Raw genomic sequence first — 25,410 nt, 5'->3', positions numbered from 1 at the left:
TAAACAAATATTGATTGTTTACTCTTTGAAAGAAGAATATGCCATGAAGCTAATGTTTAAAAAGGAGATACAGCAACTTTCAAACTGAGATGAGAGAAAAGTCGACAGTTGCCCAGGAGCAGATGGTTCGGTGTGGAATATTTTTGAAGGATACAATTGAAACAGGATATTTAGGGAGTCCCAATAGACAGGTTTCAATAATGGTGAAAGAAAGCCAGGAGTGCTTAAGAGGAAGGCAGAGTAAAGGACTCAAATTATCCTTGTCATCTTCTCAGCAGCTTGTAGATACAAGGAAAAACCACAATTTGAAGTGTCTGTGTACAAATGCTAGAAGCCTAAAAAATAAAATATGAGAGTTACGAGTATAGAGCACTGAATGATGAGATAGATATAAGAGGCATCTCAGAGACCTGGTGGAAGGAGGACAATCAATGGGACACTGTGTTACTCGGGTGCAAATTATATCACAAGGATAAAGTAGATCAAATTGGGAGGGGGGGGAATTGAATCAAACAAAATAAGCATTCTGCATGACATAGATAGCAGCGTGGAATCCATATGGATAGAAATTCCATGTGTGAAGGGAAGGAATATATGGGTAGGGTTATACTACCGTCCCCGGGACAGAATGAGCAGACAGATGAGGAAATGTTTTCGGAGATTAGGAAAGATGGGCAGAATTGGGCAACAGTATAATAATGGGTAATTTTAATTACCAATATTATATTCAAAACATACCCTCTTCTGCTGTGGAAGGAACCCTTATTAAAGCACTTTATATTTGATTTTAATTACCACAACATTGACTGGAGATATGTTACATCAGGGAGTGCTAGGGAGGTCAAATTCCTAGACATCATAAGTGATTGCTTCTTGGAGTAACTGGTCCAGGAACTGACAAGAGGAGAAGTTATTTTAGATTTCGTCCTTAGTAGAAAGCGAGGCATAGTACGGGAGGTAACTCTGTTAGGAAACAGCGATCATAACGTGATCAAATTTGAGCTGATATCTGGAGTAACATCGCAAGAAATCAACTATAGTGGCATTTAATTTTCGAAAGGGCGACTATGATAAAATGAGGAAAATGGTTAAAAAGAAGCTAAAAGAATCCCGTGGAAAAGGTTAGGACTGTAAACCAGGCATGGATGTTATTCAAAACTACCATAGCAGATGTATTCCAGGTATTAAAGGTAGAAAGAAGAGAAAACAAGAGCCGTCGCTTTAAAGTGTGAACCACTAAAAACCACCGGTTAACAATTAAGCACAATTAAAAGCTTCCTTTCAGACCAGAACTGCCTCAGGATGTTGGGTTCTTTAACTAACAAAACAGCAGACCCAAAACTGTAGTCTTTGCCTAAAGCTGAGGCTCCTCTAATCAAAATTTGAGGTGGTGGGGGGAAATGGGAGAGACCGAGTGTGGCACCCCCGAGGTCGGACGAACCCCCGAAAGGGTTCCCCAAGCTCTGTCCGGACAAACAAAAAAGGGACAATAAAGGCCACTCATCAGATCCAACAGGCCTAACTAACCAGAGGAAAGACTGCCCAGGCTTTCCACCTCCACCTGCTGGAGACTGAGAACAGACTGATTGTAGATGGGACAGCACAGCCCACTTGTACTACTGCCAAAAGTCAATGTGCTCTCAGTCTCCACCTGCTGGCAGAGGAGCGTACACCCATCCGCTCTGTGCCGGTCTGGAGGGACGATAAAGATACTAGGCTTACTGGACATTTGGTTGGACCCAGTACGGCAGTTCTTATGCACATCACAGAAACAGCCCAGGCAACAGTTTAAGCTTTCCCTAGGCAGCAATGTGTCAAAGTTCTGTTCCACATCTGGTAGGTCCAGATGTGAGAGGGTAGCTCAGCTTCTGCCTGTTCAATCATTAGCCTGCTTGCTTATTCCAGTTTGTATCAAAGCGATGTGGAGAACCGGACTGAGGGTACAGTTCAGATTCTGCAGTGCCAAGAAGCCAAGATGAAGAGGGAACACGTCCAAAAACACACAGTCTGGATGGAGAAAGGACCTGTGCTCATACATCACACTTACAGTAGAGATTTTCAGTATAAGAGCTACATAATTTCCCTCCATTAATCCACTTCACAAATAAACCTACCAGCCCACAGCAATACAAGCTCTCTTACGGAGTGAACATGTCCCTCAAGACTGCTTTCTAGTCTCATACCTGCAAGATGGAAGCTTTTCCCCTGTGGCTCCAGGGCGTCCAGTAGCAGATGCAGGGCAGGAAAGGCCTCCCTCACAGCCCGCAGAAGTTTCAGCAAGCACTCGGCATTCAGTGACTTGTCCTGCACCACCTTGCTCAGCAGCTTCTCCATGGCCTTGTGATGGGACCTCCCTTCGCAACAATCCAGAATCACCTGGCGAGGCAACAGTGACAGAGAGGTCAGGAACAAGTGAGCACGATGCCCATCCAGAAGCACTAGGTTTTTGGAAGGAGTTGGTGTTGGGTTGGATATGGGAATTTGGGTGTGCATCTATCCAAAGTGGATGAATCAGAAATGGGCAGACCAGTGAGTCATTTAGGTCTTTATTATCAGATTTGGTAGCAGCCATCTTGGTATTAAAAAACCCAAAAAACAAGAAGAGTGTACACTCAGTGCTGTTGTCCAGATAGTCACTGGTGGTGTTGAATAGATATAGAAACAGCTCACCTCTGATAGCTGTGAGGGTAATTTTATCAAAGATTGTCCAGAGAAGGGCGACTAAGATGGTTAAGGGGCTGGAGGAGTTGCCGTATGTTGAAAGATTAGAGAAACTGGGCCTTTTCTCCCTCGAACAGAGGAGATTGAGAGGGGACATGATCGAAACATTCAAGGTACTGAAGGGAATAGACTTTGTAGATAAGGACAGGTTGTTCACCCTCTCCAAGGTAGGGAGAACGAGAGAGCACTCTCTAAAATTGAAAGGGGATAGATTCTGTACGAACGTAAGGAAGTTTTTTTTCACCCAGAGAGTGGAAGAGAACTAGAATGCTCTTCTGGAGTCTGTCATAGGGGAAAACACCCTCCAGGGATTCAAGACAAAGTTGGACAAGTTCCTGCTCAACCGGAACGTACGTAGGTGAGGCTGGACTCATTTAGAGCACAGGTCTTTGACCTAAGGGCCATCGCGTGAGCAGACTGCCGGGCACGATGGACCACTAGTCTGACCCAGCAGCGGCAATTCTTATGTTCTTATGTAAAGACCAAGTACTATATATAATCAAATAAATGAGATTTTGGGTCCCAAAAATAGGGGTTTTGGTTTATATTTGAGCCTTCTTTCAATGATGGTGCTTTTTTCCTGGATACGTCCAAAAAATAGGTTTGATATCGGCACTCGGACAACCTGTCTTTTAGGTGGTCCAAGTGCCAACTTGGGCGGGTTGTTTAGACGTGTTTAAGTTAGGCTTTTCACTCAACTCCCTGCATGAGTGGCTAGTATTTACAGCAGGCCTTTTCATGGAATTCCCTCCCTGAAGATTGCCTGTTCTTTAAAAAATGTTAAACCTGAAGCAAGCAAGGCAAAGAAAGAGCTATGCAGCCAGGTTTTATTGGACTGTAAAGCATCTTAGTTTCATGGGTTTACATTTTAGGCCCCCCCCCCTTTTATGAAGGCATTCTATGAGCGTCGGACCTTTTACCGCCGTAGCCAACAATAAAAAGGCCTAACGCGGCTTCATATAAGGGAGGGGTTAATCACGTGTTCGTATATGAAACTTTAAAATGATCATTTTGGTTGGAAATCTTTGAAGTTGCTTTTATTTACTAATATTGTTCTAAGATTTATTAGTTTAAAAATCATCATGCATTAAAAAACGTTAAAACATTTGGTATGTGTGTTTTACAATGCCTTGAGCGCTTTGGTGAGACGGCATATCAGAAATGAACTAACACATCCACCCACCCTAAAGATTTCTGACAGAGCTGGAATCTGGTCTATTGATATCCAAAGAGATTTGACAAACATTCTGCTCTCGGCCCTCCAGAGATGAGAAAAGGAAACAGAAAAATTGTGTTTACTTGCTTCTGTTGGTTGGTTAGGAAGCCCTCCTCTGCTGTGTCCAGGCATTCGATGATTGGGCTCAGCTCCGTGATACTCTGTACCAGCTCCTCCTTGTGCTCCAGTAGAAGTTGAAACAAGCTTTGTTCATCTGCTCCAGGCCCTGCAAAACAAGCCATTACTAACATCTTCAAGGCAATGCTACGGTCAAACAATACCACCATTGTCACAATGATGCAGGAAGTTGTCTGCTTAGGCTAAAGCAGCGTCATGAAAGATTAATTAAAAAAAAAAAAAAAAAATTCCCTTTGTAAGTATACTCTAGATCAGTGGTTCCCAACCCTGTCCTGATGGACCACCAGACCAATCGGGTTTTCAGGCTAGCCCTAATGACTATGCATGAGAGAGATTTGCATATAATGGAAGTGACAGGCATGCAAATCTGCTCCATGCATATTCATTAGGGCTAGCCTGAAAACCTGATTGGCCTGGTGGTCCTCCACTGGTGGGAACCACTGATCTAGATGACATGTACGTCGCGTACGCAAGAGTCTGTCAATGTTATGAGCGTCTGTGTGCGTAAGGATACAACCGCCCAGACAAGCCTCATTCTTTGACGTGATTGGTCCTTGAAAACTAAAGGCAAGTCATTATTTTTTTTTTTTGCAGTAGTTATCCTAACTTGAGCAACAAAGCAATCCAGGCTCATCTTTGTGAACTTGGATTTTCCTCTCTGACAGAAATTAAATTGAAAAAAAAAAAAGAGAATGACTGCAGATGGTGGATGATGAAATGCGTGTTTGCTTGTCAACTACCAAGCCGTGTTTTCACTGAAAAACACGCACATCCATCGCATTGATTAGAAATTCTATCTTCTTTAATAATAATAACTTTATTCTTTTATACTGCCAATTACCCCACATAGCTTAAAGAACTTTAAATAAATAACTCTCAAATTTAATTTGTTGTTGGTTTTGTAATTTTATCACTTCAATTATAATGTGCCACAAAAAAAACATTTGCTCTATTTAATGTGCTGGGGCTAAAAAATCATTTGAGTGACACTGGACTTAAAAAGCAATCTTGCCGAGATCTTAGCATTCAAAGCCGAATGGTACCAGGTGGAGGGGAAAGATTTTGACACAGGGTAGGGACGTAAAAGAGAACTGAAAGGGAGTCAAGGCAACACAGAATGAAGGACGGAATAACGTTTTGAATTTTTTCTTTTCCAAATCCTCCACTGCCCCAGGTACATTACCATAACATACCATATTGCTTCTTATACCCCGCAAATGTCAACTGGGAATCTTTGTGGCTTAGCAAGACAGACATTATGAATTATAGCAAGACTATAATGACAACAGATGCGTTTTTAGCACCTTCCTAAACTGAAGATAGGAGGTGGTCTGACGTAAGCAGGTTGGGAGTCAGTTCCAAATTTTGCAGCCTTCAAACTCGAAGGTGTATTCGAGGAGTGATTTCCTCCAATTTGACGTGGAGAGAGAAGAGGTAATTTATAGCGTTGAGTCATTCTCGGGTTATAGAAGGAGTGTGAAACTTGCATGGCCGAAGTTAGCCCAGTCGTGTTTTCTTTATATATAGTCCCTGTGAACCATATTTGCAATTTTAAATTGAATTCTATACTTGACTGGAAGCCAGTGTAGTTTTCAAATAAACACAAAAAGACTGTGGAAAGATGTTCTTAACGGTGGTCTAATGTCCACTCGCAGGATTAAACAAATCCACACAAAGAAACAATATGATAAATCCAAACTCATCCAGTGCAGTTTTATCACAGTAACTTAGTAAATGACGGCAGATAAAGACTCGAATGGTCCATCCAGTCTATCCAACCATACATGCTCCATAAATTAATTATTTAGTTTAAATGGTCCTTTTTCTTAAATATTTCTAAGCCAGTAGTGTGCTTAGGTTCCATCTACTGGAGTCTCCGTCAAAGCTCACTCCAGCCCATCTTACCTATCCCAGCCATTAGCAGCAGCGGACTGGCCCTCTCAAATCGGGCCTTACGGAAAAATCAGTCTAGCCGCTGTGTTCTGAAGTAGCTACAACCTCTGAAGCCCTTTCTTTGTGATGTTGCAATAATCTAAATATGGAAGTAGAACTCCCTCAGTAACTGTCCAAAAACTAGCCGGGCTCAGGACCGATCTTATCATCCTCAATGCCTCAATCTGAAGAACCGTGAGGTCATCTGCTCCCCTATGCTGAGACTGCAATCTAGAATTACTGCTAATACTTTTGACGTTTTATTAATCATGAGCGTCTCACCTGAGGATAGGATTAACTCTGAGTAAGGTATTGAGTTGTGATCATCTGCTTGTTTAATTTAAGGAAGTTCCACTTAGATAGATTGTGGGTAGAGAATGACACGGGGACAAATTTGTCCCCATCCACGCAGGTGCTGGTGATCTGGATTGGCCACGGTTAGAAACAGGTTACTAGGTTAGATGAAGCCTTTGGTCTGACCCAAGGGTAGGCAATTCCGGTCCTCGAGAGCCACAGGCAGGTCAGGTTTTCAGGATATCCACCATGAATATGCATGAGATGGATTTGCATGCACTGCCTCCTTGAGATGCAAATCTATCTCATGCATATTTATTGTGGATATCCTGAAAACCTGACCTGCCTGTGGCTCTCGAGGACCGGAATTACCTACCCATGGTCTGACTCATAGGACAACTCTTATATATATTTTTTTTTTGCCTAAGTGTCTCATTTGCTTCTTACAGAGAGTATTTTATACTTCCATCCAGAGGCTGATGTTCTGGGCAGCCAAAGGCACCAGTAGCTCTCTGTCCTTATTAAATAGTCAGCTGTGGAGCTCATCCAATCATCATGTGACACAGACATAAGGTCAGAAATGTCAAATGTGCTACTGGGAGATGAAGGTGAAGAAGGCCAAGAGCCTCTCCTGACTTCTTACCTGCTGGCAATGGGACTGTGCTGCTTTGGGGTTCTCGTTCTAGCAGTGTGGTTTCTATCTCCCGGTGAGTATTCTTGACCAGCTCCAGCACTGACAAAACTGTCTGAGCCTCAAGCTCCTGCCCGGCCTTCACTCGCTCCACGAGCCTTTGAAATAATGTCTGTGGCTCTCCTGAGCAACACTGGACGACCAACTGAGGAAAAGAAACAGAAGCAGAGCGTAAGAAAACACCTGTCAAACTCTTCGCATCTGCCCACTCGTCCTGGCTGTCGCTACCTGATCTGCAGTGCCGCTTGTGCTTTTCCACCACTAAGAGTCCCCTGTGCTTACCCCGAGCTTCCTTTAGAATATCAAAGAGAAACAGGAGAGAGGGTGAAACACAAACTCCAGGGTGGCAGCTGCTTTCACTCTCTCTACCCTGGTGACTTGCAAAACTAAGAAACAGAGTTGTTGCAGCCGAGACCACATGTCTGGGCTTTCAAAAGAATTAGCCAGGCCTTGTTGGCTCGATCCAGCTGCTCTGGAGCCATATTGAGGCCCCTACCCACCTCTGCTTTCCTAACTGCTGACTGTCTTCAACCAGCGATGCCTAATTTGAGGGTCATTAGATGATGCCAAGATACTACTATGGAATACCTGTACGTTAGTGGAGGGTACAAATTGCATAGGGAAAAAAATTATTAATATTTTTTTTCAATAAATCATCTGTGATCACCAGTAATAATTTACAGAGCTGCGAGAATACTGGTAATGTTTCAGCTATGACCCCTAGAACAGAACTGGCCACTGCCAATTCCAGACTTTGTTCCTTTTATCTAGCTGCCCCCTATGCCTGGAATAAATTACCTGAGTTTGTCCGTCAAGCCCCTTCCCTTGTTTAAAAGCAGACTGAAAACCCACCTTTTTGATATAGCTTTCAATCCTTAACCCTACTCCTCTGCCCTCCAACCCAGCCAGCTGATTAACTGTATCCAAGACATCCCATTTGCCTGTTAAGATTGTAAGCTCTTTGGAGCAGGGACTGTCCACTTTGTGACTCTGTACAGCGCTGCGTGTGTCTGGTAGCGCTATAGAAATAATTCATAGTAGTAGTGTGAAGAGTTTCAGTCTTTGGGAAGCAGAGCTGAGATTGTGATGTCATAAAGCCTCATTCCACCAATAAGAGCCAACCTCATCAGTGATGTCACAATGGCTCAATTGTCCTGTACTCCCGTCTGCCCTCCAACCCAGCCAGCAGATTAACCCTTCCCCTTAACTGTATCCATGACATCCTGTTTGTCTGTCTTGCCTGTTTAGATTGTAAGCTCTTTAGAGCAGGGACTGTTTTCTTTATGACTCTGTACAGCGCTGCATGCGTCTGGTAGCGCTATAGAAATAATTAGTAGTAGTAGAAAAGTCTTTGTAAGGCTGTGACAATTCCTAGGAGCCATCCCATCCCCAGGGGCATCAGGTGAAAGAAATCTGCCTGGGTTGTGTAAAGGAATGGCACTATCTACCTTTGTTGCTGCAAATGTCAAGTGATACCACTCACCTCTTTCTGTGCCTCCGGGATCTCCTTGTTGTTGGACACTTTCTCCAAGAGAGTCGGCGTCTCTGACAGAGCTTTTGAGAAGATGCCTTCATGGCGCTCTAAGAAGTCCAGCACGCTCTCGGACTCTGCGGCTGAGAAAGGAACAGAAAGAGGTGTGATGTACAATGCCACGGCCCATCAAAACCCTGCAGCAAAACAGGATTTAGAAATATGCCAAAAATATAACACTTCCTCCTCCCTTCAAGAGTTACGCAATGCCAGTGCCCGCTGCAGCCTTCGCTTCCCTCACTTAGATCTTCTGGGCTACTCAAAGTAAACCTTCAGAGTAAAGAGACTCCAAGGAAAGATTACGGACATTGAAATACTTGAAAGGTATTAACATACAAATCTTTTCCAGTAGAGCAGGAGGGTAGACTTAGGAGAAATGTCAGGAAGTACCATATTTGCGGGCGTGTAGGACGCAGCGAGGTATAAGAAAAAAATAATTCTCTACATTTTTACACGAATTTCCATAACGATTTACTCTACTAATTTTATAGTTATTTATGTCTACAAAAAATGTAACTAGGGAACACTGTAGTTAGGTACCTTTTAATCTTCATCCTCAAAACCCAGAAACATGACGCGCGTGGACAGTGCATACTTCAAACAAATCTGGCTTCAAACAAATCTGGGGACTAGTGCCTTCATACCTGCAACCACACTTCATACTACACAACCCCACACGACCAACCAGAAACAAAAACATCTTTACTTACCCAAAGATCACAGGCTGCAAATACAAATCCTTTTTAGACAAGACCTTCATGTTCCAAGCAAACAGACAACAACCCTGGCTGGGAAACTACATTAATAGAGCCGGCCAGACCTACGGCGCATTCTGAAAATCAATTAAAACCGCCCTATTTAACCAATTCATCTCCTAAACAGAAGCCCCTCTCTCACACAGATTTTTTTTCTCCCTCTGCCAATCTTAGATGAAATCCGCTGCCCTTTACCTACTTCTCATGTAACCTTTCACTTCTTGTACTCTGTAATTTGGGATTTTTTCCCTTTGCCAACTTCGATGTATTCCACTGCCCTTTACCTATTTCTTATGTAACTTTTCACTTCTTGCATTCTAATTTGCTGACTGTCCAGCCTTCTTCAATGTGAACCACCTGGAAGTCTTTCGATTATGGCGGTATAGAAAAATAAAGTTATTATTATTACTTGTGAGACCTCGCAGCATCCAAGAGAGAGCAGGAACAGCGTGACGGCATATTAATATAAACCAGAAGTTTTACACTGACTGAAATTTCAACCCATAATTTTCATTACCGGCACACAAGACGCACGCCATATTTAAACCACGGGGTGCAAGGGGATATCTACCGATGGATCAAACACTGGCTAGCGGGCAGGAAACAGAGGGTTGGAGTCAAGGGTCAATACTCAGATTGGCAATGGGTCACGAGCGGAGTTCCGCAGGGGTCGGTGCTGGGACCTCTACTATTCAATATATTTATTAACGATCTGGAGACGGGGACAAAATGTGAGGTTATCAAATTTGCTGATGACACCAAACTCTGCAGCAGGGTTAGAAACACGGAAGACTGCGAAGACCTACAAAGGGACCTAACGAGACTGGAAGACTGGGCAAAAAAGTGGCAAATGAGTTTTAACGTAGAGAAATGCAAGGTCATGCATGTAGGGAAAAAGAACCCGATGTTCAACTACAAAATGGGGGGAACACTGCTAGGGGTGAGTAACCTGGAAAGGGACCTGGGGGTGATGGTCGACTCATCACTGAAACCATCGGTGCAATGTGCGACAGCCTCAAAGAAAGCAAACAGAATGCTGGGCATCATCAAAAAGGGTATCACGACCCGGACGAAGGAAGTCATCATGCCGCTGTATCGCGCAATGGTGCGCCCGCACCTGGAGTACTGTGTTCAATACTGGTCGCCGTACCTCAAGAAGGACATGGCGGTACTCGAGGGAGTGCAGAGGAGGGCGACTAAGCTGATAAAAGGTATGGAAAATTTTCCATACGCTGACAGGTTAAAAATGCTGGGGATGTTCTCCCTGGAGAAAAGGAGACTTAGAGGGGACATGATAGAAACCTTCAAAATCTTAAGGACATAGAGAGAGTAAATAAGGACAGATTCTTCAAACTGAGAGGAGCCACAAGCACTAGGGGTCACTCGGAGAAATTGAAAGGGGACAGGTTTAGAACAAATGCTAGAAAATTCTTTTTTACACAGAGGGTGGTAGACACATGGAACGCGCTTCCGGAGGAAGTGATAGGCCAGAACTCTGTACAAGGATTCAAGAAGGGTTTGGATAGGTTCCTGGAGGATAAGGGAATAGAGGGGTACAGATAGAACTTGAGGTAGGTTATAGAAGTGGTCAGAAACCACTTCACAGGTCGCAGACCTGATGGGCCGCCGCGGGAGCGGACCGCTGGGCGAGATGGACCTCGGTCTGACCCAGTGGAGGCAACTTCTTATGTTCTTATGTTCTTATGTAAAGTGTATTATGAGGGGAACAAAATTGTCCTATACAACGGTAAATACGGTTCTTTTTCATAGAGAGGGTGGTAGATAAGTGGAATGCCCTCCCACAGGAGGTGGCTGAGTCAAAAATAGTGATGGAATTCAAAACCACGTGGGATAAACACAAAGGATCCTTATCAAAGGATACAATCAAAATTAATAGCAACGCCAGAATTGGAAAGTAAGGCCAGAGCTAGGTGGACTTTGACAGTCTGTGTCCCAAATATGGAAAAATGGATTTGGATGGGATGGAGTGGACTTTGAGGTAACTTCAGGGATTGGAAAATAAAACCAGCTCCAGGCAAGATTTCTAAGGTCCGAGGATAGATCAAGAACAAATGTGTGTTTCTTGCGTCACATTCATATTACAAGCTATGAGTATCTCTCAGAGGAGGAGGGGATTAGCCTAAAGCCTAAGCTTGGGTTTTATTCCAGTTAATTAAATAGCTGCAGTTTGATTTCCTGGTAGACGGTGTGTTTCCTGCTTGTCAGCTGATCCCGGCTTGGGCCGAACCCTGGGTCCCTGCTCGAGTCATGCGTAGTTTACTGGTAGGTGAAAGGTGTTTCAAAGATTTTGGTGAGGTTTTAGCATGAATGAAAGGGAATTTATGTGAATTATTTTGTATTGTAGGTGAAGTTGTGATGTTGGTGAGCCTTGCAAACACAGCTCCTGAAGACACCAGGTGGCAAAACAAAGTCTTGTGTTGAGCTGAATGCTTTACGAATTGAAGAACAGGATCATCGTGAGGACAGAGAGGCCTGCTGATTGTGTTTAAGAAACTGTGATTCTCATGTGCAACTCTCAGTTTGAAGCCTCTCTGACCAGATGATGATGGACTAATGAACTCATGAACTAACCAAGATCCAGTTTTGGATCAAAGTAATCACAATGATTGTAGTATGTGTGTGATGGGGATTAGGTTCACTGACTAAATTATTCTGATATTTATTAATAAATTAAATATTGGTAAGTTGTAAAAGTAGTGTAATGAAATGAACTGTGGGAGATAAGATTAAAATTGAATTGATTCAGATAATACTTGTTTGTACTAAATATTTAATAGCTGGTTTTAAGAATCTGAGTAATTCAAAGGAGGAGGGGAGAGAAAAAGTCAGCTTGCAACATTGCTGGATTGTTATTTTAATTAAATATTGATAATGAACGTGACCATGTTGCAACCCAAATTATAAAACCGCTCTTCCATGGTTGTGCCAAATTTAACGGGTTGGTATCATGGCAAATTGCTGACTGCCCTATCTGTGATGCCATTAGTTGATGGAGTGGCACTTGGGGCTCTGGCTGCTTTATTGGGCAGACTGGATGCTATCGGTAAATATTTCCTCACAAAACGGATGGTGGTATCGAGACAGGAACCGTTTGCATAATAAAACTGGTCCACGAGGACTCTCTAGAGCAGTGGTTCCAATCCTGTCCTGGGAGAGCCTTAATGAACATGCATGTGAGAGATTTGCATACAATGGAGGCGACAGGCATGAAAATCTGCCCCGTGCATATTCATTAGGGCTGTCCCCAAAACCTCCAGGACAGAGTTGGGATAAATCCAAGTCATTTTTAATCCACATATATTTCTATTTATTAAAATTTATAAACTGCCTCTTTCCAGGGCAATATACTTATGAATATACAGAACATAATTAAAACAAAGACCACAAAACAACAAAACACAATTTATATATATATATATATATATATATATATATATATATATATACTGCACTACCTTAGGAGTTCTATGCAAAGTGACAATAAAAACAAATGACCTCAAAATTACAACAATTTCTTAAATTATTGAAAACCTCTTTAATAATAATAATAATAACAGCTTATATACCGCAATACCGTGAAGTTCTATGCGGTTTACAAAGATTAAGCAAAGGTACAAATTGATTGACTTTAAGAGGGGAGGAAGAAAGAGGGTTAATAGGACAGGAAATCCATTTTTGAGGAGAGAGTGATCAATAGAACAAGTTAATTTATTTCCTGAACTGCTGGTAAGAGACAGAGCTCACTAACCCCCTTTTACAAAACTACATTTTTAACGCTGGCTGTGGCGGTAACAGTTCATAATTTCTTAATGTTATATTTTATATATAATGAAGTGTTTTATGGTGTAAATTCGCTGCATTTTTACAGTTCTTACCTTATTGTAAACCGCACTGAACTGTGAGGTATTGCGGTATATAAATACATTTATTATTATTATTATTAGGACGCCAGTGTGGAATTCTCAGACGGCTGCCAAGACCGGCGTCCTATACAGAATCTGCCCCAGAATGCCCAAAACACCAAACTGTGATAAAAGGTTCTATTTTTATTGAGAACACATGACCTGAGCCAAGTTCCTTTCTACTATATATGAACAATTTGAATAAGAACACAAACATTAACAAGGAAGGCGTAATTTCCTCCTCTCTCTTTTCTTTAACAATGTTATGTTTGTGTTGTGTGCGCAAAACACAGGGGAAACAAATCCACAGAAAACAGAATAATAAAAAGCAAGTGGAATTGTCCAATAAGGAAAGGTGCAACAAATAAAAATGTCTCTCAACTCATCTGGACAATCAGGTAATCCTTTATTCTTCCAAAAATACTCGACCCGATCTGATCGTTTTACAGCAAGCATTTAGACGACGATTTTTTACAGCAAGCTTTCAGCCGACAGCCGACAGCGTTTTGATATATAAAGCATTTTAGAGTGGTCCATACACGTGGTTATTTATACCCAAAGATCCTCAAGACTCCTGACGCAGGCCGTAGGGCCGAAACATGTACATGTCGGGTCGAGTATTTTTGGAAGAATAAAGGATTACCTGATTGTCCAGATGAGTTGAGAGACATTTTTATTTGTTGCACCTTTCCTTATTGGACAATTCCACTTGCTTTTTATTATTATGTTTGTGTTGCGTTTCATTTTGCTTGGAGTGCATGATGTCCCCTTGCTTATCTTCCCATTCTGGGACTATGGAAAAATCCTTTGGACATCAGATTCGTATTGCTTCCACAATATTCTCCAGCTCCAAATTCAGCATTTGCAGCACGTTAAGAAACAATAGATCTTTGCTCTCATGTGTTCCTCACCAAAACTTAAATAAATAAAAACAGAACAGAACATGTCTCACCTGGCAACAAACACAAGACGGAACAGTGAGTGGTCACACCATATGGCGAGAAGATTATAAACTTGCCATTTTTTATACTGTAAGACAGGGCTGCCCAAGTCCGGTCCTCGAGATCTACTGGCAGGCCAGGTTTTCTGGATATCCGCAATGAATATGCATGAGAGAGATTTGCCTGAACTGCCTTCTTGGTATGCAAATCTCTCTCATGCATGTTTATTGTGGATATCCAGAAAACCTGGCCTGCCAGTAGATCTCGAGAGCCGGACTTGGGCAGCCCTGCTGTAAGACATACTTCCCACATTACATTAAAGAAGAAAGCAGAGTGGCAGTCTCATACCTGGCTCTGTAATCCTCCTCTTCTTTTCAGGAGGCTGTGGTTCCTCGTCTTCCTGCTTAGTCGTGGAGATCTGCAATGTCTCACCACACGAATCCTCCTTAGGGGATCCAGAGGTGGATAGAACTTCCACTTTGACATCTTCCTTCTGTGCAGCTTCCTGATACGGACCCACATCCTGCTCTGCAGACACAGAAGCTGCCATCACCGATTCCACCTGGGTATCTGTTATGGTCACTGGTTCTGGCAGGATGTTTCCAGTCCTAGACTGTGCCACTAATGTTTCTGGTTCTGCCGGAGCTTCTGCCATTTCTGATCCCACTGGAGCACTCACTATCCCAGACTCAGCTATCATCACCGAGCCCCCTGGAGCATCGTTCATCCTTGGGGTAGCTGCAGTCCTGGATTCTGCCACTTTTCCAGATACAGCTGTCCCAAAACCCATCTGGGCCCCAGCTGTTCCCGATTCTGTTCCTGTTCCTGACTGTATCAGAGCACCTGGTACCTTTAGCTCTGCCACAGCATTCGCTATTTCAGACCCTCCCAGAGCAGCCCCAGTTTCTGTGACCACAGGAGCTGGGGGAATGGTAAGCTTTATGGACGCTTGAGGTTTGCTAGCCTTCTCGGTCTGTAGCAAAACAGGTACCTCTTTCTTAGGCGATTCCAGCACAGGAGCAGGAACTTCTTGCCGCACATTTCCCTGAGCAGAGCGGCTCATTAGATCTGTCAGCAAGTTCTTGCAACTGACAGCCACGTCAAACATCTGCAGACTGTCAGCAACAGAGATGATTTTAGTAAAGTTATGTTTGCCAGGCGGTAGCTTGCCAGTATAGACCATTTCAAGCAGAAGAGCAAACTCCTCTGGAGTTAGCATTGAAGCGTCAATGGAGATGGTGTCCGTCGTCTCCAATAAAGATTTAAAGAGCAGACTGGAAGCGGCCAATACAACTTTATGTGCTCGGAAGTGTACCACACCCACATAGATGGTGCAGTCAGAGAACCACTGCTCTTTGCATAAGTTATGCAACTGCTGTAACAGTTGTTTGCTGTAGTTTGGAAGCTCCATGGCTGTTGGGGGCACGTAGCCTGCACCTTTCTCACACTTCTGATAATTAGCTAGAGGGAAGGAAATCAAGAAAGAAATTAAATTAAATCGTGGCTTAAACCAAAGCTATGGAATAACAACTAGCAAAAGACATTTCTCCAGCTCAAACTAAACAGATACAAAATTTAAAAAATGGTGAAATGTGCATCCAGTTCCACCATGAAACAATGAAAGAAGAATGCATCCATCACAACATGGCAGAAATTCTCCACTCCCAGAGGAAGGATTGTATGAAACCATTTCCAGGGACCGAACCACTTAATCTTCCTTTACTCCATAACCATTGCTGCCCTGCACGGTATGACCGTAGCAGATCCAAGTACTTTTGAAGTCCAGTCTAAAATTTATTCTCATGTACCGATCACACCAAAAGAGGTCAGAATGTTCTCTTCCTTGCACCACTCAGTTACATAAGAACGGCCATACTATCAGGTCACACCAGAGGTCCATCATGACCAGACTCTCGTTTCTAACAATGACCAATCCAGGTCTTAAGTACCTGGTAGGATCCAAAAAACAGGTTTCATTCTTCTTACCTCTAAAGAGACGCAGAGGATTTCTCCAAGTCTGCCTTTAATGGCTTATAGATTTTAACTCCAGAAATTTGAGCATTCGTTGTTTAAATCCAGATATGCTGGCTCCCTTTACCACATACTCAAAAAGCAATGAAAGTCCCTGCGTTTAACAAACGCAAACTACCAGAGAAAGGCTAAAGAGCCCACTTTTTTGAAGTTGCTTTTAACTCCTAACCCCCCACTTGTTTGTACTGTGCCAATCCCCCTACCTGTCCTGTTTGATTTGCAAGCTCTACTGAGCAGGGACTGTCTTTTGAATGTTTAATGTAAAGTTATAAGTAGTAGTAGTGGAGATGTTATACTGTATCTTAGGTCCAGGGGGATTATACGGTGTTCAGGATACAGATTTTGCTGTGTCTCGATTTGGGGGATTATTACATTATGGAGCGCTAACATGCCCCAGAAGGAGTTCAATGTGATTTAAAATTTAGAAGCGCCTGACCATGTCCAGCATTTACATTATTTCAATAGGGTTCATACAGGCAGATGATTTTGGTATAGGCTTTGAAGAGAAGGCACGCTAAACCACCGGCCGCGCTAGCCGCTACTGCCACCTCTTGAGCAGGTGGTAGTTTTTGGCCAGCGGCTTGATAAAAGGAGCCCTTAGTCTTTTCTGTCACGGCCCCTCAAATCTGGAATTCGCTCCCAATCAATATAAGGGAAGAAAAATTACTTAGTAAGTTTAAAAGTCTGCTGAAAAGCTGGCTTTTTAAGGACGCTTTTAACTGAGTTATCTGAATTTTATATATTCAGGATATTCTTTAGTGGACTAATAGTACTATTAAGTGAAAATTGAGATTGTAACCTTTTCCCCCATCCTATTGTTTCTTTACCTATGCCCTTTTATTTGTTTATTAATTGAATTTAATCCTTTTTTTTTTTTTCTTTTTTTACCTTTTGTGTTTGGTTGGTCAAAAGTTGTATTAACTGGTTTATTCAATGTGTTTTTCTTTTTTACCCCAATTTTATTGTTATTTGTAAATCGCATTGGATTATGATTTTGCGATCAAATCAAATTTTTAAATAAACCTGAAAATCTGCTATTTACATAATATATTTGGGAGTCAGACCAAGGTTCTATTTGGTCTGACTCCCAAATATATAAATGAACTTTTACAACTAATAGACATAAAAGAAGCTCACATTTGATTTTTGCTTTCCCGCCTGTTAAAGGATGCAAACTGAAAAAATATTATCAGCATCTTCTTTCATATCAAGCAGCAGCATAGATCAGTTGCTCATTTTTACTGAAATTTATGGGGAATTTAGAAAACATCTAAAAACACATTTATTTCTGAAGTACTTAGGTAGTTAATTTGTAAAAAATTTATATTATGTAATTAGCAGATTTTAGCCTTTTAATTTCCTTTGTTTTTATTGTATTTCAAATGTAGAGTATTTTAAATTGTGTAAACTGCATAGAACTTCACGTTTTTGGTTTTGTTTGTACCACCTATAAATACGAGAGAATGAATGTGGAATGTTTGGAGCCCATTGAATATATTTGTTACCTCGCAATAAGGGTCATGTATCTCTCCTTTCCTTAGATTTCCTTACATATGCAGGGTAGGGAGGGGAAGTGTATTTTGAGGATTTAAATTACTTAATTATAATATTGTAATCACATCATATTTCTTATTGTATTAATAATTGGGAGGATGAGAGAAAATGATTGTTTTATGTATTACTTGTGTAGTTAATAGTGCGTTTTATGCAGTATTTTATGTTCAATTAATTGTATTGCACTGTCAAAGTTTGAAAATTAATAAAGATTAAAAAAATATTTCCTTTCTTTTTATTGTACTTCAAATGTATTTAAATAGTGTAAAGCCCATAGAACTTCAGGGTTTTGCAGTAGATCAATAAACTGTTCTTATTGACGTATTTATGTGGCTTATTTGGGCTGGGCTGGAACCAGGAGCTCCCCTGTCTGTGCAAAGTCCATGGTAAGCTCTTGGGAGCAGGGACCGCCTAGTGCGCGTCTCAGCGCTGCAGAAACGACCGAGTCACGACCCTTCGCTCTCTGCAGGGGGCGCAGCTCGGAATAGGGCCCCTTGGGCGGGAGTCGGCGTCTCGTCGACCCCACCGAGACCCTCGAAGGCTCCGGCACACGCTGACCTACCTGCCGCCGCTCACTTCCGGGCTCCAGGCCACTCGGCGACGTCAGCAGCGCCCGGTTGGCTGCCGCTCGGCCAATGGGGAGCGGCGGCCGGCGCAGACGCGGCCTCAGAGGCCAGGAGGAGAGCGAGGCGCTCCCCCTGCCGTCCGGGAGGAGTCCGCGCAGCCTCGGATTTCTCAAGGCGGACGTTTGGCAAATTCAGGCACGGATCACACATCTGCACAAGCCTGGATTTAGGGTGTGGGATGGGGACAAATTTGCCCCATTGCTCCTAATCTGTAATTTCATCAGGGATGTTTGTAAGTTAGAGAAACATAAAACATGATGGCCCATCCACTGTCTCCTCCCTATTGGCTAAGGGTCTTTGCACTTGCATTGTGATGTCATAGAACTTTCTGATTCTAGAAGCACGATGGCAGATACAGTCCAAATGGGCCACTTGTGTCATGCCCCACCCCAAGACAGCCTCCGTGCATGCATGGATGCGATGCAGTGGCACACGTGTTGTCACTGCATTGCGTTTGTGCATGCACTGATGCCCCTTCCCAATGCCATTTTGAGGGAAGTTTTTCAAAACCTAGACAAAGAGCCGGGTTTTGAAAAGCTGTCCGTACCCCCGGACATGTCCTCGAAAAGGAGGACATGCCAAGGGAAATCCAGACATCTGGTAACCTTATGTAGTGGTCAGTGCTAGAATTCAAAAGCACTGCTGAAAATAAATGGAGAGCTCTGCACAAGCGATTTATCCCCTCCCTCCATCCTTTTACAAAACTGCACTAGCGTTTTTAGTGCTGTTCGCAGTGGTAACTGCTCCGATGCTCATGGAATTCTTATGAGCGTCAGAGCTGTTACCGCCACAGCCGGCGCTACAAACCACACTACGGTTTTGTAAAAGGGGCTGTTAACTAGCAGGAGCCTCTCCTAGCTGATGAAATCACTTTGAGTATCTGACGCTAGAGTTTCCCTCCAAACCCTTGGGTATCTAGTCTCCCCGGCTACCATGAGATGGATAATGACTACCGTAGATGTGGACTCACGCTGATTCCAGGGCACAGGTGTCCCTGTAGGGCTCAACAGCAGGCTTTAGTGACATGGGCTTTGTATGACTCAGCAGTGGCGTACCTAGGGGGGGGGGGGGGGGGGGGGGGGGGCGGGCCGCCCCGGGTACCAGCCCTAAGGGGGTGTTCCCGGCCTTGCCGTTCAGTCCCCCGCCACCCCCGAAGGACCGCTCGCCCCCCTGGCCTCCCCGCACCACCTATGAACAGCCGCAGCAGGATCGCGAAGTCAGCGTCAGCATCCCTGCGCTGCTTCCTACGACGCGATCCCGCCCCTCCTCTGACGTCAGAGGAGGGGCGGGACCGTGGCGCAGGAAGCAGCAGGGATCGCTGACGCTGACTTCGCGATCCTGCTGCGGCTGTTCATAGGTGGTGCGGGGAGGCCAGGGGGGCGAGCGGTCCTTCGGGGGTGGCGGGGGACTGAACGGCAAGGCCGGGAACACCCCCTTAGGGCTGGTACCCGACGCTGACTTCGCGATCCTGCTGCGGCTGTTCATAGGTGGTGCGGGGAGGCCAGGGGGGCGAGCGGTCCTTCGGGGTGGGTCGGGGCATCAGGCCTTCAGGGTGGGGCGGGCGGGCAGGCAAGCAGGCTTTCAAGGGGGAGGGGGGTGACAGGCAGGCAGGCAGGCCTTCAAGGGGGGACAGGCCTTCGGGGGGGGGGCAGACATTCAAGGGGGGTGCAGACATTCAATATGGAAGGCCTTCAAGGGGGGCAGGCAGGCCTTCATGGGGGTGCAGACCTTCGGGGGGGGGTGTAGGCCTTTGGGGGGGGTGCAGACCTTCAAGGGGGTGCAGGCCTTCAAGGGGGGAAAGGCAGGCAGGCCTTCAAGGGGGGGACAGGCCTACAAGGGGGGGGACAGGCCTACAAGGGGGGGGACAGGCCTACAAGGGGGGGGGACAGGCCTTCAAGGGGGGGTGCAGGCCTTCAAGGGGGAGACAGGCCTTCAAGGGGGGGAAAGGCAGGCAGGCAGGCCTTAAAGGGGGGACAGGCCTACAAGGGGGTGGGACAGGCCTTCAAGGGGGGGACAGGCCTTCGGGGGGGTGCAGACCTTCAAGGGAGTGCAGGCCTTCGGGGGGGGGTGCAATCCTTCAGGGGTGGGGTTTAGGCCTTCAGAGGGGGACAGACCTTCGGGTGGGAGGTAAAGTCCTTCGGGGGGTGCAGGTCTTCAGGGGTGGGGTGTAGCCCTTCGGAGGGGGGACAGACCTTCGGGGGAGGGGGGTCCTGGTGTAAAAGTACACAGAGGGAGAGAGGGAAGGGGGGGTTCAAAGATACATGCATATGCCAGACTTTGGGGGTTAGAAATAATGGGTCTAAAAACAGAGGAGTGGGAGAGAGATGGTGCATAATGGGATTTAGGGAGGGAAGGAACAGAAAGGGAGAGAACTTGGAAACAGGGGATGGTGTGGAGGGGGGATAGAGATACTGGATAGGAGGATAGTTGGGAACAGAAAGTGAGAGATGGTGGATCCTGGGGTGGTGGGGAGTTGAGAAAAGGTGAATCTGTGGATGGAGACAAAAAAAAGGAAAGATGCCAGATCTCCGGGAGAGGGAAGGGAAACGGAAGGGGAGAACAGAGATGGCAGACGGATGGTTAGCACGGAGAAAGGAGACCCTGGCAAGCAAGACAACAAGAGCCTGGGACCAACAAGATTTGAATATTGATCAGAGAACAAAAGGTAGAAAAAATAATTTTATTTTCTGTTTTGTGATTACAATATGTTAGATTTGAAAAGTGTACATGAGACAGCTTGAAATGGGAACTTTTCTATTTTTGTGAATGGCAAGGCTGAGTTCAGTTAAAATATATGCTTTATAAGAAAATATAATAATGTGTTTTATAAAGTTTATAAGCATTGCTGGCATACTCGGTGAGGTGTTCCTAGTGTTGGTGGTGGTGGTAGCATGTCAGTGTGTTGAGAGGAAGAGGTAGTCTGGGAAATTCTGCTGAGCAAACTCTGGGCCCATTTCCACCCCCAGTTAGTCCACTCCACTCAACTGGTTCACACACTGAGTGGGTCTTTGGGTGTTATTTCTGGGTAGTTGTTTTAGAATCTCTTCCAGTGGTTTGTCAGTATCTCCTTCTGGTCCAAGGAAGGAAACTTTGTCAACCTTAGCATTGACCTTCAGAATATGTTTGTAACAGCGCTGCTTGTGTGGCATTAGGCTATGTAGTGATCGAAAGAAAAAAACAGACCTTTGCACATTTTTGCACTATATGGTGGGTGTATGAGGAGATTCATTTCCTGCACAGTTAAGTCCATTTTTTCTACTGAATAATAGTATAGGTACAATGAAAGTAAATAGCAAAAATGTTTGAGTAGATAATTAAGGAAATCTTTTTCATATTGCTTGCTTATGGACTGGGAAAAAAGACTGTTCAAGCAAATGTCTCCAGAACTGCTTTAATGGAAAAATGTGATTTTTTTTTTTTTAAGTACTTTGTGAAATTTATTGTTGTTGTGAAATTTATTGTTATACTTTGTTTAAACTTAAAAAGCGGTGTCATTAACAGTGAATCTAATCGAAAAATCGATTCAACAGGGTGAATCGGATCGAATGAAATATTTTTCTCTGAATCGGGCAGCACTATTGGCTACCATGAGAATGGGCTACTGGGCATGATGGACCATTGGTGTGACCCAGTTAGGCTATTCTTATGTTATGTTCTCATCTGTAGTGGCCTTTGTTTTCACTTCTTATTTTAATGTATTTTTTTCCTGGGAACTTATCAGTGTTTTTTTTATAATGGGAACAAAAATGGAAGAGAATTAATGTGTGTGGAATGGGGGGGGGGGTAACTAATTTCTTCAGCTAAATAATTCAATCCACTTCAAACAGACATAGGAGAACTCACGCACCATTCACACACCCTCCAACCAAAAACGTCAAAAGAAAAAAACTGTTCGACAACCTCCTAGCCATTCGAGCTGCAACACTTGACCCCCAACTCTACAACCTATTGACCTCGACCACAAACTACAAAACCTTAAAAAAAGAAATAAAAACCCTTCTATTAAAAAAACACATAAAACCAAACTAACATAATCAGAACTGTCCCAAGCATCACCTGCAACTACTCCATATGTACTTCTGATGTCATGACAATTCAGACATAATTTATGTTATGTTATGTTTGGAATAATGGTTACATAAATGAGGTTCAATAAAAGAAAATTTTCTGTGGGAGCATTTGTTGGAACTTCTGTTATCCTGATTTCTTCTATCTGTGGGCTTTCTTTAGCTAACCTACTTATCTGGGGCTTTCCACTTCTGCAGCTGCCCTTTTCACGGTCCACTTTGCGCTTGCACTCTCTGGGGAGGGGGGGTTGGGTCTGGGCTTGGTGGGGTAGGTGTGTCTGGTAGTTTTGTCTGGGTGGTGGCTGGGTGTTTCTTGGGTGCTTGTTGTGCGGATTGGTGTGTCTGGTGAGCGGTCTGGGTGTTGTTGCTTGTGGGGGTTTTTTTCATTATAAAATATGGCTGAGGGTCTAGTCCGGCTTATTATTCTTGTGGGTTCTGGGGTGGGATTTGTTTGCTTGCCCCAAGTTTTGGCCTTTTGTTGTGTATTGCTATGCCTCTCATTGGCAATTTTCTCTTGGGAGAGGCTTGTTCATGCTTGTTGTTGCTGTTACTCTCATTCTGTGTTCTTTTTGATAATGTATAAGTTTCTGTACAGACCATGGTTGCTTGTCTGGACCTTTTGCCGTTCTCAATAAAAATACTTTGGAAAAAAAAAAAAAAAAAGAAAATTTTCACTGCCTGTTTCTATTCTGACCATTTATTCCATTTCATGGTTATTGCAAAAAAAAAAAAAAAAAAAATTTTACATGAGGGGGGGGGGGGGGGGTGTCAAAAAATGATGGGCCCCGGGTGCCACATACCCTAGGTACGCCACTGTGACTCAGCTCTATTTTCTGATGTCATACTTTGCTCTTTCCATCCTGATCTGAGGAGGGGAGTGTCTGCTCCAGAAAGCTCTCGAGTACTCAACTCTATTAACACCCAGTACAATAAAACAGAAATGTTCACCTTTAATCTGTCAGCTTGGGAAATGCTATTCACTTATGCCGATGATATCTTTATATTGATTGAGATTGATCCAAAATAAATCTTTGCATTTCCAAGCTTCAAGCCTGGGCTTTATCTGTCCGGATGAAGCTTAATACAACTAAAATTAAGCTTTTGTGGTTAGGTCCAAGATTGGACTGTCTTCCTCCTCCTGTAGCTCTGGTATCTGGGTTCTCCTTACCCATTGAGTTCTCTGCTAAGATATTGGGAGTCCTTTTTGATTCCTCTCTTTCCTTCAAGGACCAAATAAATTCCTTGGTCAAGAAATGCTTCTTTAGCTTGCAAATGCTGAGGAAGGTTAGACATCTTTTTCATCACCGTCATTTTTCTATTTTAGTTCAATCAATTATATTATCTCGTCTTGATTACTGTATCGCTATCTACCTCAGCATTACAAAAATTTGTCTTCATCAATTACAATTAATTCAAAATACTGCTGCAAAGCAGATCTTTGGAAAACGTAAATTTGACCCTTTGCTTCAGAGTCTTCATTGGCTCCCGGTTTATTTTAGAATTCAATTTAAATGCGCTTGTATTTCTTTTAAAATTCTAATCCTCTTATTCCTTTATTTTGGAACGTTTACCGATTCTCCTTTGCAAGAGGTATCCAACCATTTAAACTCTCCCTTCCTTCTAAAAAAGGGATTAAAGGAGTCAAGATCTTCAGTCAATCTTTGGTCTTTAAACTCTCTCAACTCTGGAATGATCTCCCCTTTTTTTTAAGGAGTTCCAGTTCATTTCAATTTTTCTTTAAATCTTTAAAAACTACTCTGTTTGCCAAACATTTTGAAAATTAATTCTTTTGAAATTTTGCTATTATCTTCTATTTATCATTTGTAAATCATTCCCTGTTTATTTAATTGCTGTAAACCGAGTCGAGCCTTCTCAGAATGATGACTTGTTATACAAAGTTAAGCTTTAGTTTCCCTTTATTTTTGTGCTTTCAGATGGAGGGCCAACAGGATAGCACATAGGAGGTTAGAAGGGGAGACCGTACCTTCCTGCTGTCGTAGTCCCATGTTTCTTACTGGATTCTCATGTGCCATGATCCTTTTGTACACTAGAGGTCGATGTTGGCATGTTTTCTTGGCTGAGACTGAGGGCAAATATCCAGCAGGGCACAAATTGTACCAGCAGGGACTCCTCAGAAATATACATGTGCACCGAACCTATGAGAAAATGTACAGAGAAGTACTGAACATATGTACAGCAAACGGGGGGAATTAGCATGTGTGGCCGGCCATCCTGCTTCAAAGTTTTAGACATTTGCTAATGCAATCAGTGACTTCCAAATCCTGTTTTGGCACGCACATCCTTTCTCCATTGATCTAGTTTTCAGGCTTTACAAAATGAATATGCATAGAATCAATTTGCTTAGGCATAATCTAAGAACTGGTTTGAGAAATGGAGCAGTTTGGGGGCTGGAATAGTGAGCACCAGCTTTGCAAGGTGAGATTACATCAGATGAGAAAAGCAAGACCGCTGTAACACCGGAACTCAAGCAACCAGCAAAAAAAGATTTAAAAATCTAAGAAATACTGTAATACTTTATTTATTTCAATTATGTATTTAAAATTATTTATAACCCACTTATCCACAAATCTAAGCGAGGAACAAAATCACATGAAATAATACAGACAAATTCAAAACAGGGTAAAAAAGAACAGCCACAACTCACACCAAAAAAGTGCTCAAATAATACCGTTTTCACCCCCTTTCACCCCGTTTTCACCCCCTTTCAGATTGGCGCAGAAACAAACGTAAAGCATTCTAAAGCGCCGGGCCCTGGACAGAAAACATAGACTTGCGATTCACCGCCGCTAAACATGGAACCCCTAAACTCAAGCTATCTGAGGACCGTAACTCGCGCAAAGGACAACGCCACTGCAGAAGAGAGCAAACACTTGATGGGCTATTAAGTTGAAGGACCTTAAACATCACACAAAGAACCTTAAATTCGACCCGCATGCCAATTGGCAGCCAGTGACGCTCACGAACTGTCG

The 25,410-nt window shown here is 43.5% G+C and overlaps 1 protein-coding gene across 6 annotated transcripts in view; it reads right to left on the bottom strand.

Moving 5' to 3' along the window:
* The window catches only part of ZBTB40 (zinc finger and BTB domain containing 40), a 44,314-nt gene extending 25,957 nt beyond the window's left edge, over positions 1–18,357 (bottom strand). For 5 of the 6 annotated variants that reach the window (XR_004537128.1, XM_033922560.1, XM_033922562.1 and 2 more), the window contains exons 1-6: positions 18,290–18,357; positions 14,491–15,603; positions 8,476–8,606; positions 6,945–7,137; positions 4,021–4,163; positions 2,184–2,376 (exon numbers count right to left, since the gene is read on the bottom strand). Coding sequence is in view for 5 of the 6 variants with exons in the window: in XM_033922560.1 (XP_033778451.1) it covers positions 2,184–2,376; positions 4,021–4,163; positions 6,945–7,137; positions 8,476–8,606; positions 14,491–15,553 (1,723 nt within the window). In the remaining variant the exon portion in view is untranslated. Of the gene's footprint in view, positions 1–2,183; positions 2,377–4,020; positions 4,164–6,944; positions 7,138–8,475; positions 8,607–14,490; positions 15,604–16,128; positions 16,662–18,289 lie in introns of those variants that run through there. The other variant, XM_033922561.1, reaches the window with a different exon arrangement.
* Positions 18,358–25,410: the final 7,053 nt, after the last annotated feature.

The sequence above is a fragment of the Geotrypetes seraphini genome, chromosome 15 (assembly GCF_902459505.1).
Source record: "Geotrypetes seraphini chromosome 15, aGeoSer1.1, whole genome shotgun sequence".
Taxonomy (NCBI): Eukaryota; Metazoa; Chordata; class Amphibia; order Gymnophiona; family Dermophiidae; genus Geotrypetes; species Geotrypetes seraphini.
Note: the sequence above shows the minus strand (reverse complement) of the source record. Positions and strands in the feature narration are given on the sequence as shown.